Raw genomic sequence first — 15,792 nt, forward strand, 5'->3', positions numbered from 1 at the left:
TTCAAATAACAGGTAGTTTTGTTTTCATATGATAAGTGTCATGGGTGTTTGATTACCTAATTAATAGGAAGATGCAATAATAGATGTTGCGTTGCTAGGTTGGTACGTTCTAGCTAGGGAGGACTCCACACAAGTTGTAAATTGAAGTCTCTCTCTAGACCTAACCTCTTCATCCCTGGCTAACAATTGGCCGCAAATGTCTTCTTCAAACTGGGAAAGAAAGAACAAATCAGAAATAGAAATTCTAAGTCACAGCTCGTAACAAACTTTAGCCACACAAGCTCTTATCTTTAAGGACTAGATTAATCCCCAGCATACAATCATAAATATGGATCCCTAGTGACAGTGAGAACAAGGCTTCACTCACATGTCACAACTACAAAGCAAAAACAGTAAAACAAACAAGCCCGTTATGATCAGATCAATCTAATAGCTACAACCCAAACGTCTCTTTTTTGATATCTCAAAAGAAAGCAGGAAAGACCCTAGCTAAGACAAAATAGATAGATAACTCTTAACCATACAAGCAGAGACTGCATGACCTTAGTTGGTTTTCCTGCAGTTCTTCCTTATTTCTCCACTAGAGCCAGTGAGGGGGCTTATGTCTCCCATCTTGATCATGGCAGCTGTGAAGTCTGAGTTGAAGGTACTAGGGTTACTGCTGTATGTTTTCACAAGGGAATCTGTGGATCCACTATTGAACAACTCCTGATCAGAGTGAAGCAGCCCTTTGGTAACAATGAGATTCTTGAAGTAGTTGTTGTCAAAAGAAGTAGGCGTTTGAATGTCTAGAGGTGCCAAATTATTGTCTCCTGACCCAGCAGCTTTTGGGCAATTCCCTTGCCTTGTCTGGGCAAAGGAAGTAGCTATGTTGGTCTCATTGTATATGTGGGCTCTGAAGTTAGTGCATCTTGCTTGACCAATCGTGTGGGCTACCTGTTTCAATTAATAAGCCATTTTCATAAATTTGAGTTATTTGAGACTCTTCTAATATTAGAGAGAGAGAGAGAGAGAGAGAGAGAGAGAGAGAGAGAGAGAGAGAGAGAGAGAGAGAGAGAGAGAGAGAGAGAGAGAGAGAGAGAGAGAGAGTACCAGATAAGGCAACCATTTCCTTGGTGGAGAGACCCACAGCTTTGAATTTAGAGATTAGGTTGCTTAGGCTAGAAGTTGGTGGAGGGATGGCATTGTTTGCAGCAGATTGGCTTGCTGTCTTAGAATCCCTTCTTCCAAGTTTCACATTCCAACTAGGTCCTCCAAGCTGAAATGATTCAAGACGTAACTAAATAAACTTGGAAACAATCTTCTTATGACTAGCTTTTGAAGATGAATTCTACTTGCATCCTTGAAAGAAAAGCCATTAGATCATTGTTAAGCTTTAGCTAAGTGAGACATGGTTATAGACTACTCACAGTAACCACAGAGTCTCGGGAAGCAACAGCCAAGATATCAGCACAGGACACAACCCCAGGGCACGCTTTCTCCACAGCAGTTTTTATATTATCAACTACATCAAATCCCCTGGCTGAATTCTTATTAGGGTTTGCATTCTTTTCTCCAGTAAAGCTTGATGTGTCATCTAGCAGTATTGAACCATCACATCCCTGTAATCAATAAAACACAGAAAGTCCAAAAGGTGAGTCGGCAAGGAATAGACAGACACGAAAGATTTAGAATCTAACTGTGAGACCAATGAAGAAAGTGACTACGTATGTGTAGTATGTATCACGAGGGAGACAGGCTTGACTAATCCACCATTTAAGTAGATTATTAGTCTACCTCTGAACAGTTAATTGGATATGATATAAATTTCTCTCTAAAAGCTCTGAAACTAAAGGAAAAAATTAAATCAACTCCATTAATCTATCTAGTAGTTGGCTAGTCCACTCTAGGGGCCATACAGCTAGCAAATCAAGCCCCATCAAACACATGACATATTGGGACCTTAAAAGTCTTGAGATATATAATATTCTAATACTAGAACTTAGAAAGAAAGCACAGAGCATGGAATATCAACATTATAATGAACCTAGAGGATGAGAGTAGAGGATAAGAAAGATGATAATACATTGACGAAACAGTCATGGAAGAAGAGACGAAGTAAAGAAGCACCCATTCGCTTCTCCTTTGATATCGCAGATTGAACAACAGATTTCACTGTAGAAGCTAAGTTGGGACAAGATTTTGAGTAGAAAGTGGTGGAGAGTTGAGCAGAGGAACTCCCCACCAAGAGTAGCAGAAGAAGAAAAGACATTGTTGAAGTGGCAATGGAAGAAGAAGAAGAAGAAGAAGAAGAAGCCATTGTACTATTGCTGTGTAAAAAACTCACTGACGGGTACAAGGGCCTTGAGATGATTGCAGTTCGAGGGTTACGTACTTAGCTATATATAAGAGTCTCGTCAAGAAGTTTGGCGCCGACGGGTCACCTAATACCAAGACCTTTATTGCATGGCATTTAAAATGAAAGAGTTCACACAGTGACGTTTAATAGGAATTAAGAATGGAAGTAATCACAGCACTGTTTGTCACCATATTCAAGTTTTGAATAAGATGCATGGAAGAAAAGGTAAAATGAGTCTGACAGCTCTGTTTCCTCTCCCTTCCTTTTCCTTTTCCTGTTTTCCCCGTCTACGCGCTTTCTACTCCTTTAGTCTGTCCATCGATGGGTGAGTAATTATTACCAAAAAAAATAAAAATCGATAGGTGAGTAATTTCCCATCCCTAAAGAGGGTGTTTCTTAAATGGAAGGGTGACAGTGCTTGAATTCACTGTGGGTTATTTTTGTATCATTTGTAGAGGGGGGAAAAAAATCCTCAGTTGTGCACAGTTGTCTTCAGTGCACAGTAATGCACTTTTATATCAAATCATTGGCTCGAAAAGAAAAAAACTATAAAGCTTTTTTGAACTATTCAAATTTGAAATCAAGCTTTAAATCTCTGCCTTTGATTTGGTATAAAAGTGCACTGCTGTGCATAATAGAGGATTTTTTTTTTCATTTGTAGAGAATTTGGAAGCCCAGCTATTGTTGATTGTTGAAGAGATAATATCCATGCATCTTTTCCTTCTAGGGTAAGGTCTTATCCCTATCACCTTGGTGGGTGGGGAACTATCTGGCCTACCTCTTTATTGAACCTTTCCCTAAGATCCGAAAAAAGCTAAACTCCCTCCCATCACTCTTCGGATCCAGCTTCGGGATATTAGGCTTGATTGTTTTGCGGTGGATCAAATCTTTGGGACGGCCTCTCTCTTATAGGTTGTCATTGATGCACAACTCAATTATGTTAACCTTGGTCTACCACCCAACACTGCTAGAGTGAAGATTCTTTTTTGAGATTCACAGCCACGTTAAGCCCTCTGTGATTTTATTAAAAACCTGTTTGGAGAATTCTTTAACCTTAAAGTATCCTATGAAATGTTGCTGATATGCTCTATCTGCAGCAAAATAACCCATAAATTCCACATTGTACGCTACATGAGTATGACCCTAGACCTAACTTTGGTCTTCGTCCTTCTGAATCTATTTCTGATTATATGGTGGATCCTATCCATTGTGAACCACCTGCTTTTAGAGCCTCCTTTCCACTCAACCTTAACCCTCTGCCCTTGAACCAAACACCCCCTGTCTCGGATGGTCCAATTCACATTTCTGATGACGATTAAGTTAACTCATTTCTGGGGAGATCTCCGTGTGGAGTGGAAGCTTTTCCCTGTAAATCAAGTGAAGATTCCTTTGGTCTTGGTTGTTTGGCTGAAGTGACTCTTGGAAATGCTTGCTTGTTGAAGGGTACGAGCGGTGATTGCAATTTAGCAAGATATTTGTCCTGTGACTCTCCCTCGTCTGCTTCTTTTTTGTGTGGAAAATGGTCCCCAATCAGACAACAAGATGAAAGGGAAAGATGTTGTCATTGACTCTAGGAAAGTAATAATAGAAAGAAACATTGAAGGAAAAAATGAAGAAAATAAAGTAAGTGGTTCAAATGCTATTGTAAAAGAAGTTGAAGCAACAAGAGAGAAAAAAATAATAGACAAAGGAAGTGAAAAAGAAAAAGACATTGAGAGAGACTTTGGGGTCCCTGTTGAAGAAGGTTCAATTGAGGGAGGGACTAGTCATGAGGGAGCGTAGAATACCCCATGCAACAATGCAGGGAAATCAGTTACCTTTACTGATCAGGTACATAAAGGCAATCAGATTGTTGATGCTGATGATGCAAAAGCTGCTTTGAATAATATCAGCAAGTTGGGTGTACAAGGCGCGCAACATGAGCCACAATGTAATATTTTTCAGGGGCTGCATGCCTCTGATGGCTCTCAACCAACGATTCATTCATCCAATCCAAATCTGTGTCATAATCATGATGATGGGTACCCAGCCTCCATCCTTGAGGACCCTATAGTTAAGGTTTTTCTTTAACAAATGAAGGGAAAGTCTGTCACTGAAACTTTGGGACAAGAAATTTTCAATATCCAAAGGTGCGACCGGCTGGGTCATAGTAGTCATGTCAACTTGTGTTTTGCTCCATTTTGGATTCTGACTTTAATGATACTTGTTAATCCTAATATAGGCAATCTCTGAGGTTTACTGGAGTTGTTGCTTGTGAGGTTTAATTGTATTTTTAGTAGCTTTTCCACTTCGACAGGTAAGGTTACAATTACTTATATATGAATCGACTTGTAATGTGTTAAATTGTTTATTACTTTGAGTGCATAAGTAGTCTTATAACCTGCTATTACGGTAGTTTAAAATGACTACCTAATAATAATATGTGGTGGATGATGATTAGATGTACTTGATTTATTATGTGATATGGAATGATGAGTTATTGCAACTACGATTGAGGGTATCCTTACTGGATATTCCTAGCTTTGGATATTAGAGACTGTGGTATGAGACCCTATTCTCTGATGCCCCTAGCACTATCATGGTTGTTAGATTGTCTAGATTCTATGGTTAGATACTCGTACATGCTACTACCCATTGGCAAGAGTATGGAAGCCAAATGATAGGTGATAATGGTGACGTGACTCTGTTTCATCCTACAACGGTAGTCAATCCATGCGGAGACTCAGTGGTCCACTGTGATCATGCATTGGTAGGGTTGAATATGTTAGGGTTGGGCTCATGAGTGTCGAATAAGCGGCTTGAGAGTTGTGAGGGGAAATGAGAGCATCCACCCCAACAATATGTGGACGACCATAGGGTTAGGGAATGGAGTGTGAGGATTCTCATTCCTAGGTGGAGAAGGATATTGAACCAAGTTGGTTGATGTCATAGGGGAAGTATCTGGACCACATGTAGTATGTTACTGTAAGACTTTACATTGGGTTAGAATCCCTGACATGTGCTAGTACTCATGCCAATGGTTGCGATGAGAGAGTGTGGACCTAAACCCCAGCCATGGTTTATTGATGAGGAGTGTACCCCTTGCTCAGGATCCCAACAGAGGTAGCCAGTCTGTGAGGGATGAGAGTAATGAAACCTACCTGGAGGAGGGTTGGTGTTATATCTTAAAACATGTATGCCATACTAGAGACTTGCATGGTTAGCTACTAGAATACTAGATGCTTCCATACTTATGCATATCATCTTTCCTTTTATGTTATTTACCATGTTATGATGTTGATATGTATATGAGATTTGTTGCTTTACTGAGTTCGTCAGAACTCATTCTTTTGTGGATTATTTCTATATTATTTAGATGGCTATATTGATGCGGGAGAAATTTCGTATGACTGAGAGAACCCTTATAAAGAGACTTTGGAGACGTCAATGGGATGTGTTGCTGCACAACACAAAGCCACCTGTGGGTGCATGGAGTGCGCTTATAACACCTATTGATGACAAAAGGATCCAGGTGGTTTGCCCTTTAATGAAGGAGGGTTTCATGATTCTTTTTATCGAGAAACTAGAAGAGAAGAGTGCCAGCCTCGAGAAAGACCAAAACAATAATTAAACTTTGATATTCTTTTGCTTCTGCTGAAATACCCTTTTTGGACACGTTCCTTTTATTTATTCTTTGGATTATACCCTTTTCCTTATTTTGATGTTGCACACTTGTATATTCTTTTTATTTAAATATCGAACTATTCCTTGCTCTTGATTTGACATTATATGCATTTAATATTGCTGATGGCTAAACCGTGGATCTTGTGATTATGGATCGCACCCACGGGTTGTCGGGTGGGATCGATACCGGCAGGTGGGGTGTGATACTTGCCCCCTTTTCTAGGAGAAAGCTTTTCCATTGCTTGGCACTTGCATCCCTCTTTCTCTAATGCAATTACCAAAGGTTGGGATGGTAGTGATGAAAGCTCTTTAGATATTAAATTAGCAAACCTTTCCCGCTTTCTTTAGACCTAGAATAACCATGTGTTTGACAGTGTCAATAACTTTTTTAATGCTTTGTCTCTAGAGATTTATGCTTTGGAAAGGTAGCCTTGCCTTGATTGGAGCCTTATTGTGGAAAAAGAAAAACAATACCTTTCTGATTGGGCCTTGGATGCTGAGGAATGGCTCTAGTTTCAAAAATCCAGGACTAAATACATTGTTGAAGGGGATCGAAATACCACGTACTACCAGCTAACCACTAAGGTCCAATTTCACCTTAGGAAGATTGAATCTATTGTGTTGGATGGGGTTTCTCTTTCGGAGCTAAAGAATATTGCCAATACTTTTGCTATTCATATGCAGAATCTCTTCACCTCTTTTAGTCCTTTGGACCCTGCGTTTATAAAACACCTGTTCCCTACTTTGGGTAATGCTTCTTCCCTTGAGGGTTTATATGCAATACCCTCTTTGGAGGAAATTAAAGGAGCCTTATTTTCCTTTGCCCCCTACAAGGCCCCTGGGATTGATGGGTTCCACGTTTTTTTTTTCCCAAGAGCATTGGCCTCTAATTAACAGGGACGTCTTTCATTTTGTAGCCTCCTTTTTAGGGACTTGTGCTTACCCCTGGAAGTCAATCATACCCTGTTATGTTTCATCCCTAAAAAGGATAATGCTATCTCTGTGGCTGATTTTCGACGTATTAGTCTTTGTAATGTAACCTATAAAGTTTTGGCTAAAATTTTAGCTTGAAGGCTTAAACCTTTGTTAGCTGACTTCATATCCCCTCTTCAAGGAGCTTTTGCCCCAAATAGACAAAATATTTTCTTGGCCCATGAAAATTTTCATTTTATGAAAAAAAATAAAATGAGAAAACAAGGCTTTGTTGCGCTTAAGCTGGATATGCCCAAAGCCTATGATAGAACTAAATGGAAGCTCATTTCTAGTATTTTTGGTTCCCTTGGCTTTGACCAACTTTGGTATAACCTAGTTTTAAAACATATTAGTTTGGCTATACTCCATTAAAATTAATGGTTGCCCATTTGAATGGTTCTCGAGAATGCGTGGGGCTATATCAATGTTGTCCTCTAAGCCCCTACCTCTTCCTTCTTATTATGAAAGTTTATCTAGACTTATTCAAGAGTATACAAATTTGAATCTTTTCAAGGGTATAAAAATTGCCCCCTCTACCCCTGAAATATCGCATTTTTTTTTTTTGGGATGACACCTTCCTTTTCTGTCGAGCAGAAGTTGAGGATGTTCTTGTGGTAAAAGTTGCATTGGAGCTATTCTCCAATGTAACTGGGCAGGAAATTAACTTTGAAAAAAGTGGTGCTTTTTTCAACCGTAATGTGGATGCCTGTGCTAAAAGTTAGATTTTGTTTATTTTGAGCATCTCAAAAATGAAACAAGATGCTTTGTATTTGGGCACTAATCTCTTTTAAAACAAAGCTAGAACTAAGAACTTAAAATTTTCTCGTGGATAAGATAAGCAAGCGCTTTTCAGGTTGGAAGGCCTCATCCATCTCCTATGTTGGACGAGAGGTTCTCATTAAATCTGTTTTGCAACCCTTATTAGTTTGTTTCCGTTTTCTGAGATATTTTACAGAAAACTCGACTCTCTTTGCCAAAGGTTTTGGCTTGGCAATCCTCTTAAGGCTAAGCACCTTACTCTTATTAGTTGGGATAAATGTTGCTAATGCAAATCAGTTGGAGGGTTGGGTTTCAAAAGAATGGAAGACGTCAATACGCCGTTACCTCTCAAACAGGGGTGACGACTTCTTAACGAGTCCAATAGCCTCTAGGCTCTGACTCTTAAGGCTAAATATTTTCCAAAGACCTCTTTGTTCCATCCCAAGTACAAAAGAAAAAAGGTTCCCTGACGTGGTCTAGTATCTGCACTATAATCCCTCAACTTGAAGGAATGGTTCAAAAAACTATTGGAAATGGAATTGGTTCTTCTTTTTTGCTTGACCCCTGGCTAGATGAGGGCATATCCATTGTGACTAAATACAAGGATGTCCCAGTTGGGCACCGAAAACTATGGTTGCACAAATGATGAGAAACATGGAGCTTAATAGGGAGTATCTCTCAACTTTTAATCTTCCTTCTTCAGCCCTCTCTCATTTTTCACTATCTTCTTCTAATGATAGGTGGGTATCAAAAGTCTTTGTCAATGGCGAGTTCTTTGCTAAGTTGGCGGGTGTTGTGAAAAAGTACAACGCAAGTGTACGCTGTCGTAACAAGTAATATAATGATAAAAATCGATCCCTCGAAACTATGATTAGTACCAATTAATTATCCATTTTATTTGAACAATATAAAGTAATTTTCTGACTATTTATTGTTATTGTTTTTTGCTGACCTGGGTGTTTCTTCTTACCTTTTCTCCTCTTTTTTTTTTTTCGTTGTTTTCTTTCTTCTCGTTTGTCTCTAGGTATATCTCTATCCTACATGTAATTCATGGCTTTTACTCCAATGAACTGCGTTGATTAGTGGCCAATTAATCAAAAGCATGAAGAATAGAAGAAAAAACAAAGGAAACAATATCAAAATTATATTGATGAATTCAAGAGTGGGAATTCAAAGATAGGCTACATCTGATCCCTAGAAAAACTAAATTAGTCCTACAGAACATTGAAGGAGTTCAAGAACATTGAAAGATTGGTCGCCCACCCCCCCCCCGCCCCGGGCTCGTCCCCCCCCCCCCCCCCGCCCCCTCTCCCCCCAACCCCCTCTTCTTCTTTGCGCCCCTTTTATAGATTAATTAAACTCGTGGCTGAATGAGGGCTATCCATTGTGACTAACAGGAGTGTCCCGGGGCCCCAAGCAACCCCCGTTGGTTTAAGCCAAGAAGTCTTAAGCTCTCCTCCAAAAACGCCGATGCTGCACACATGAATGAGCAACCATGGAGCTAATCACGGCAGAGACACTCAACTTCGGGATTCTCTCTCCTTCTTTTTGATTGGACCCTCTCTTCCTCTTTTCCTTCTTTGATCAAATCATAGGAAATGGGTACAAAAGGCTCATCTTTGTCAATGGCGAGTTCTTTGCTAAGTTGGGAAAAAAAGGGGGGGTTGGGGAAAAAAAATTAAAGGAAAAAAAAAAATTAACAAAAAAAAAGGAAACACCGCGGGGTGAGTATTGTAGAGACAAAATACCCAATTAGTTGAAATATCTTCATTCATTGGTGGCAATTCGATCTTTTGGAAGCCACCCCTCCATCTGAATTTTCTTTGGGTGTGTCTATTGAATGCAGGACTGCCTATTAAGTCTATTCTTGCCTGATGGTAGGACATGGACTCTGTTTTTGAACTATGTAGAGACTCTATGGCGTATGTTCTTATCTTGCGAATGAACCAAGAGGATCTGGGTGGCAGGACCCTTGGGGCTCAAAACTCAATACTTAACTAGAGATTCTATCTCCACCTCTATGCTTCTTTCTAGCTAACACAGCTGGACAAAGAAGCTTCTCACTGGTTCTTTTCCTATTTTAGTATCACTTGTTACTTCTTATGGATAGAAAGGAATATTGTTATGCTTAATAAACAAAAACTCAGCTTGTTAGAGTCATGAATAATATTTGTTTTTGGATAGTGGAGCTTCATTTGGGATCTTCAACTATGCACCCGCCCAAAGAATCTCAGCAACCCTCTCCTGATAATATTATCTTGGAACAATAGGTACATTATGTATCTAGAGAATTATCTATGCTTCGCTCACCAGTTCTATTTTGCGTAGGGGTACCTAATGCATCTCTAAAGAAGGCAAAGATGGAGTGCAGTAAGTGGCAGACTAGTTATTGTGGAGGTAGGATGTGTGAACAAAAATGACAAGATCGGTGCTACCCTTTTTGCAATTAGTATTGGACTAGACCTAGCAAAGAAGTAAAACATATCCATTACACATATTTGGTGCAATGACGACAGAATCATGTCCCTCCTACCAAAGTGTTCAAAGATAGTGTGTCCGCTTCAACATTTGACAATCCTATTGGATATGGTAGTAAAACTGAAAGATTTGAAAGAAGCTTTCTAATAAAAAGGAAAAAGAAAAAAGAATAGAAGTCAATAAAAGGAAAAAATAACGAAGAGAAATAAATGAGTTCGATTTTGACACATATTTCACATTGAAGTCTCCTGGTATCGACCTCCTAGGGGTGGTGGAACTAAATATGGAAAAGTGTTTTGGTGGATTTGATCAGTAGTACTTTTAAAGATGATATGTAAATAATACTATATGCATTCTGATTATCAATTGGTAAATGGAACAATTTTGAATGAAGTGGAAGGGGTGATCTCAGGACTAGAATATTCAGAAGAGGAATTTGATTTTTGGAAAATTTGAGTAGGAACGGATTTTAAAGCTGTTACATATTGATTGTCCAAGAAGAAGCTGCCATGGTTTGTATATAGTAGTGGTGGCTTCTGTATCCACATCTAGAAGCAATGGATTGGAAAATCACTCAATGCTATAAGAAACAAATGTTGTGGCTGGTTTTTTTGGCAAAATCACCAACAAATGACCAATTGTTTACTCCAATTCAATCTTAGCCTGTAAAGATTACTCAAGAGATAGAGAAGGATGCAATGGGTCGACCTAGATTATTCTCTAACCAGGTCGATGTAGCTCACTACTTGTAGGTTAATTGACTTCATTTATGGATATCCCTATTGTGGATCCTCCTAATGTACGTTTTAATTTATCTTTTGACACAACTAATCTCTTACCTAAAAAAAGGACTCATATGAATGAATCCTAGTTGTTAAGAAGTCAGATTTATTGGTAGAGTTCAGAAACTTAATTAGTTAATTAGGAGTTCAGCTCGATTATTTCAAAAACCATTAAGATCTCGTTGAGTTGGTGGATTTCCTTAAAAATATTAATTTGTATGTTTTTCCTTTCAAGATTACATGAAATCCTATGAAGAAAATTTTATGAGAAAGATAAAAGAAAACTTGACTTCCGAAAGGAACAAAGGAAAAAAAAAAGCAGATGATAGCATGAATGTTGCAAAATACAATAACGAAAGGAGTCATGAACAAGTTTTTCTTCAAAGGAATGGGAATCTTTCTTTAGGTCTAGGTGATTTGATCCTGACCTAAAATTCAAATGAGAATTTCTCTTTTCGTGTAGCTTTTTGTTCTGCATGGTCCACTTTAAAAGGGTTTTCAGCGTGGAACTTTTTAAAGTTAAAGGTTTAAAGTTTTCTTCCAGTCCTTTCATTTTTGTTTTTTATTGAGAAGTACAAAGATTCATTAATATTAACTGTCATAGTTTATAAAAAAATGTGTTATACAACATGTGCTATACTCTTCTGGCTTTGGTTGGTGAAATGGTTAGTTCCAACTTCCAAGGCCAAGAGGCGCTAGAAGTACATTTTAACAACTTCCATAAAGATGCAGGAAGAGGGAAAAAAAAATAATAATAATAAATTCTAGCAATAAGAAAATTATTTGATGCAGGAAGAGGTAGAGATAAGCTGATTTACGCCTGTGTAACTCATTTTATGTTTTCACATAGACACTGTGTGTTTGCAAGATAAAAGCAGGGGGGAAGAATAAATGGATTTTTGTTTGCGCCTACGTGGGTATCCTCCGCGCAGGCACAATAATATGACACTTGGCGCACAAAAAAATAAACAGTTGGATGGATGGGTACTTTGGTAATTAGAGTTATTAAGCCCAAAAGCTTCCTAGAATTACAAAAACTAACCCCTCATTGAATCAAAATTTACAAAAATAGGGTTGCTGAACCTAACCCTTGTTACCTGTTAGAAGTTCACATTTTTATTTTTCTGTGCGTCAAGTGTCATATTATTGTGCTTGTGTGGAGGATACCCGCGCAGGTGCGAACAAAAATCCAGAATATACATGTAGGATTTACATGCAGTGGGGTGCGAGAATAGGAAAGAAAAGAAAAGAATTTTGTGAAAAAGTTAAAATGTAGGTTCTACTAGCTTTTATCATTTCCTTCTTTTTCTCACAAAGTCCCACTAAAAAATTAAACTTCTAAAAAAGATGAGGTGAGAAAAATGTGATACCACCTTAGCAGACAAGCTGCTAATTAACTTTCTCATTCTATTGAACCAAAAAATCCAGTGTTAGTAAAGAAAGCACCTCGTCAAAGTTTGCAGTCCAATAGTAGATATCTTTCAGAATCTTCTCCGGATTAAAAGATGAATTATAAATTCTCATCTATATTGCAAATTTATCAAAATATATAAAAAGTGCTGAAGATTACCCTAAAAACCCAATTACATATTAAGAATAGAAAGACCTATTAAACAATCTACAAGTATGAATGAAATCTCTAGCATTGAATCATTTGCAACATTTCCTCGTTCTTATAGTGTGTAAATGTTTAATTTCCTCCATTGGTGATATGATGATCAGAAAAGAACAAGTCTTAATGCAATAGTTGGTTCACCATGGTTTTTATTTATTATTATGCTAAAGGTTTACTATAGTTGTAGAATGAGGTTAAGGTATTAAAACAATCTCTTAGCAAAAATTTCTGGAGTAAAGCAACATAGGAAGTTCCTCCCTCTCGCACCACCTTTCTTGGATTCTGCTTGTGTAGGAGCCTTTAGCACTGATGGTATGACTGTGCGATTAATCAATTAGTAAGAAGAATGCTAATTATACAAAAACTTGTGGCTAATAAGTCTTTCCATTAGAGTAGAATTAGTGTTTGGCCAGCAACTTTACATCACAAAAGACTAATGATTCTTCAAACTATATCCGAATGAACAAAGAATGAGTAAGGAAATATTCAATGTATTCAACCTTGCCTCTTATGTACCAACCATCACAACAAATTTTCCACTCTTCTAGAAAAAAAAGCGAACTTGTATTAAATTTTGATTAATGTTGCAAAACAGTTAATTTTAACGGTGATAATTCATTAAGTCAAACACGTAAGCTTGAAAGACAAGCCAAGGTGTGATGTTGTGAATCTTGTGATTATATTTTCTTGCTCAACCATACTATTTAATGATGGTGGGTTCCAAACACACTTTGATGTCAAATTGCTTTAAACACAAGAAGAAAAAGAAAGAAATGTCAATAGCTACTCTTGGGTTATATGAATTTCAAAGTCATAGTTTCATAGCAAACCTGCTCTACCTAACTATTCTTTAACGAAATATCCCTCTAGATTTTCCAATAGTCTACTTTTGCTTGGAGCATTTCGGCCCACCAGCCCACTTTATGAATTGTCAATAAGATGCTTTCTCTCTCTCTTTTCCTTCTTTTGGATTTGTTTTTTTCTTTCGTTTCTACTGAAGTTGGCGTAGTTGAAGGGAACGCGTATCTGCACTATTTGGGCTAGCTAAGCCTATCTGCCAACAAGAACCAGTCAAAAGTTCTTTATTCGTTCTCTAGTCTTCAAATTTAACAAATTGTAGTGCAGGGGAGCTTCAAGAGAGACTCAAAAGTCAAACAGTAGTAGCTAGTTTAGAATCAGATTAATCATTTGATTGGAAGGATTATTTTAGATCTCCCATGATCTGAAGATGGCCCATCAATCAAAGTCCAATCAGGTCCAAGCCCAATAGATTTTTTTTTGGGAAGAGTAAATGTAGATTTTTATTAATATAAATAAATAAATAAAGAGATAAATAAAAAAGATTACAATCTATAGTAGTTTTTTGCCTTCGCATCATCCCCACGATAGCACTATGAGCTTCTACGAGAGAAGATGGATGGGATTAAACCTCTTGTGTGGACTGTATAAGAATCCAGCCAAGAAAACTGCGCAATCATTTTAACTCTTGTTAGGTTTGGTAAACGTAATCCTAAAAATATCAGAGTATCATATAATGTAGGGGTGTCAAAAAAACACTGTTGGCCCAGCCCAACCCGTTCTCTGCCTCATTTTTTCTACTTGAAGGGTGGGCTTGGGTAATCAACCCTGACAAGGTCAGGTCAGGTTCGGGTTTAGCCCTCGAGCCAACCAGCCCTAGCCCAGTCTAATCCTATGTTAGTGTAATTAATTTAGTTAAAAGATTCTTACATGTGAGTCTTCTTAGTGGATTAGAAACTAATGTTGGGTCTATTTAGTGTAACATATTACATGTGGGTCCAATCAGACTAATACCGTTAGTCATCGTTAAGTATATTCAAATTTCAAACATGGAGGGACAAAAAAAAAAAAAAAAAAATCAATTATCCCATTTGATCGGGTGACTAAGGTGCAGTAGTTTAAAAAATTATACATTCAAAGGTACAAAAAGTTCTGAATTCCATCACAAATTATTTATCTCCTCTATCACTTTTAAGTCTTTTAAATTAAGTTTAATTGATTTTCAACTCTTAAAAAATTTGAATTTTTCAAACGTTTTATCTTTTGATTTTAACAGATAAATATGACAATATCTAAAAAAATTGACTATAAATATAATTAAATACTTTAATCCTCCTCGAGTTATCAAATTTTTAATCTCACAAAGATCAAAGTTGTATGCTGTAAAAAACCTGATAAAAAGATTTTCTAATAATGTTTGTTTGGGCAACACTTCACATATGTTGAATTATAATATTTTATGAGTTTTAGAAAAGTGAATCATCTTCATATAATTCACATGTTCCAATTTATACTGCAATATGATCAATTAAATTTGAACTAATATGGTTCATTGTTTCTTTTCCTAAACTCAGCTTATACACGCTCTTAATTAGATAAGCACAATTAGAGTAGTGAGAATTAACACATAAAATCGCACTACTGCTATGAAAAGAAATATACATGCTAGCACTGTGTAAAAGGCTAAGTGAAAATTAAATTCTTTTTTAGATTAGTAACTACTTTAACATCTTTCAAAATTAGAACTTTACCTGAAGATAAAATTAGATTTATAGTTCCTCTCTGGGTCACCAATGTTGATATTCCATTTGTAACTATTACAGTCTTTGAAACCTTAACTGAGTTAACTCTATCAGTTTGCAAGTTCTTGTTGTGGCAAACATAACATATTACTCTTGAGTTCCACCACCAATCTGAAGAAGTATTGGTCTGGACCTTCTTTGCCCCACCATGCCTACAAGGTTTATTGGTTTAGTCTTATCAATCATCATATTAATTTTTTCCTTTATAGTATATCCATCAGTCTTTTTTGGTAATCTACAATCAACTGCAAAGTGTTCTCATTTCCCACAATTGTGGCACTTGTCGCTTTTTTCTTTAAGATAGTCTTTTGGGCCTCTAACTTATTTCCCCTCCCCCCCCCTCCCCCCAAATGTGAATTTACTTTTAGCCATCAACTTATTGGGTTACTTTTTTGTAGCTTGGATTTCTTAGAATTATATTTGGAATGAGTGACCATATTTGCAACAAATTTTTGTCTATTCACCATTTTCAAGTTGTTTATAAGTCTATTCTCATCTTTGATTCATTTGAATCTTATAAGATCATCTAGCCTTACATGTGCGTTTTTCTTAAACATCTCTGTCCTAAATGAGTGATAGGTCGAT

At 37.3% G+C, this 15,792-nt stretch overlaps 1 protein-coding gene across 1 annotated transcript; it reads right to left on the minus strand.

The window, feature by feature from the left end:
• Positions 1-259: 259 nt before the first annotated feature.
• Positions 260-2,358, minus strand: LOC149008096 (peroxidase P7-like). Its single transcript, XM_089166184.1, has 4 exons — positions 2,066-2,358; positions 1,410-1,601; positions 1,093-1,258; positions 260-932 (listed from the first exon to the last, which is right to left on the minus strand). Exons 1-4 carry the CDS (start codon positions 2,297-2,299, stop codon positions 544-546), a joined length of 981 nt encoding a protein of 326 aa, XP_089022310.1. The 5' UTR covers positions 2,300-2,358; the 3' UTR covers positions 260-543.
• Positions 2,359-15,792: the final 13,434 nt, after the last annotated feature.

This window comes from Hakea prostrata, chromosome 8 (assembly GCF_041222555.1).
Source record: "Hakea prostrata isolate BN-2017 chromosome 8, UWA_Hpros_2, whole genome shotgun sequence".
In the NCBI taxonomy this organism is placed as follows: domain Eukaryota; kingdom Viridiplantae; phylum Streptophyta; class Magnoliopsida; order Proteales; family Proteaceae; genus Hakea; species Hakea prostrata.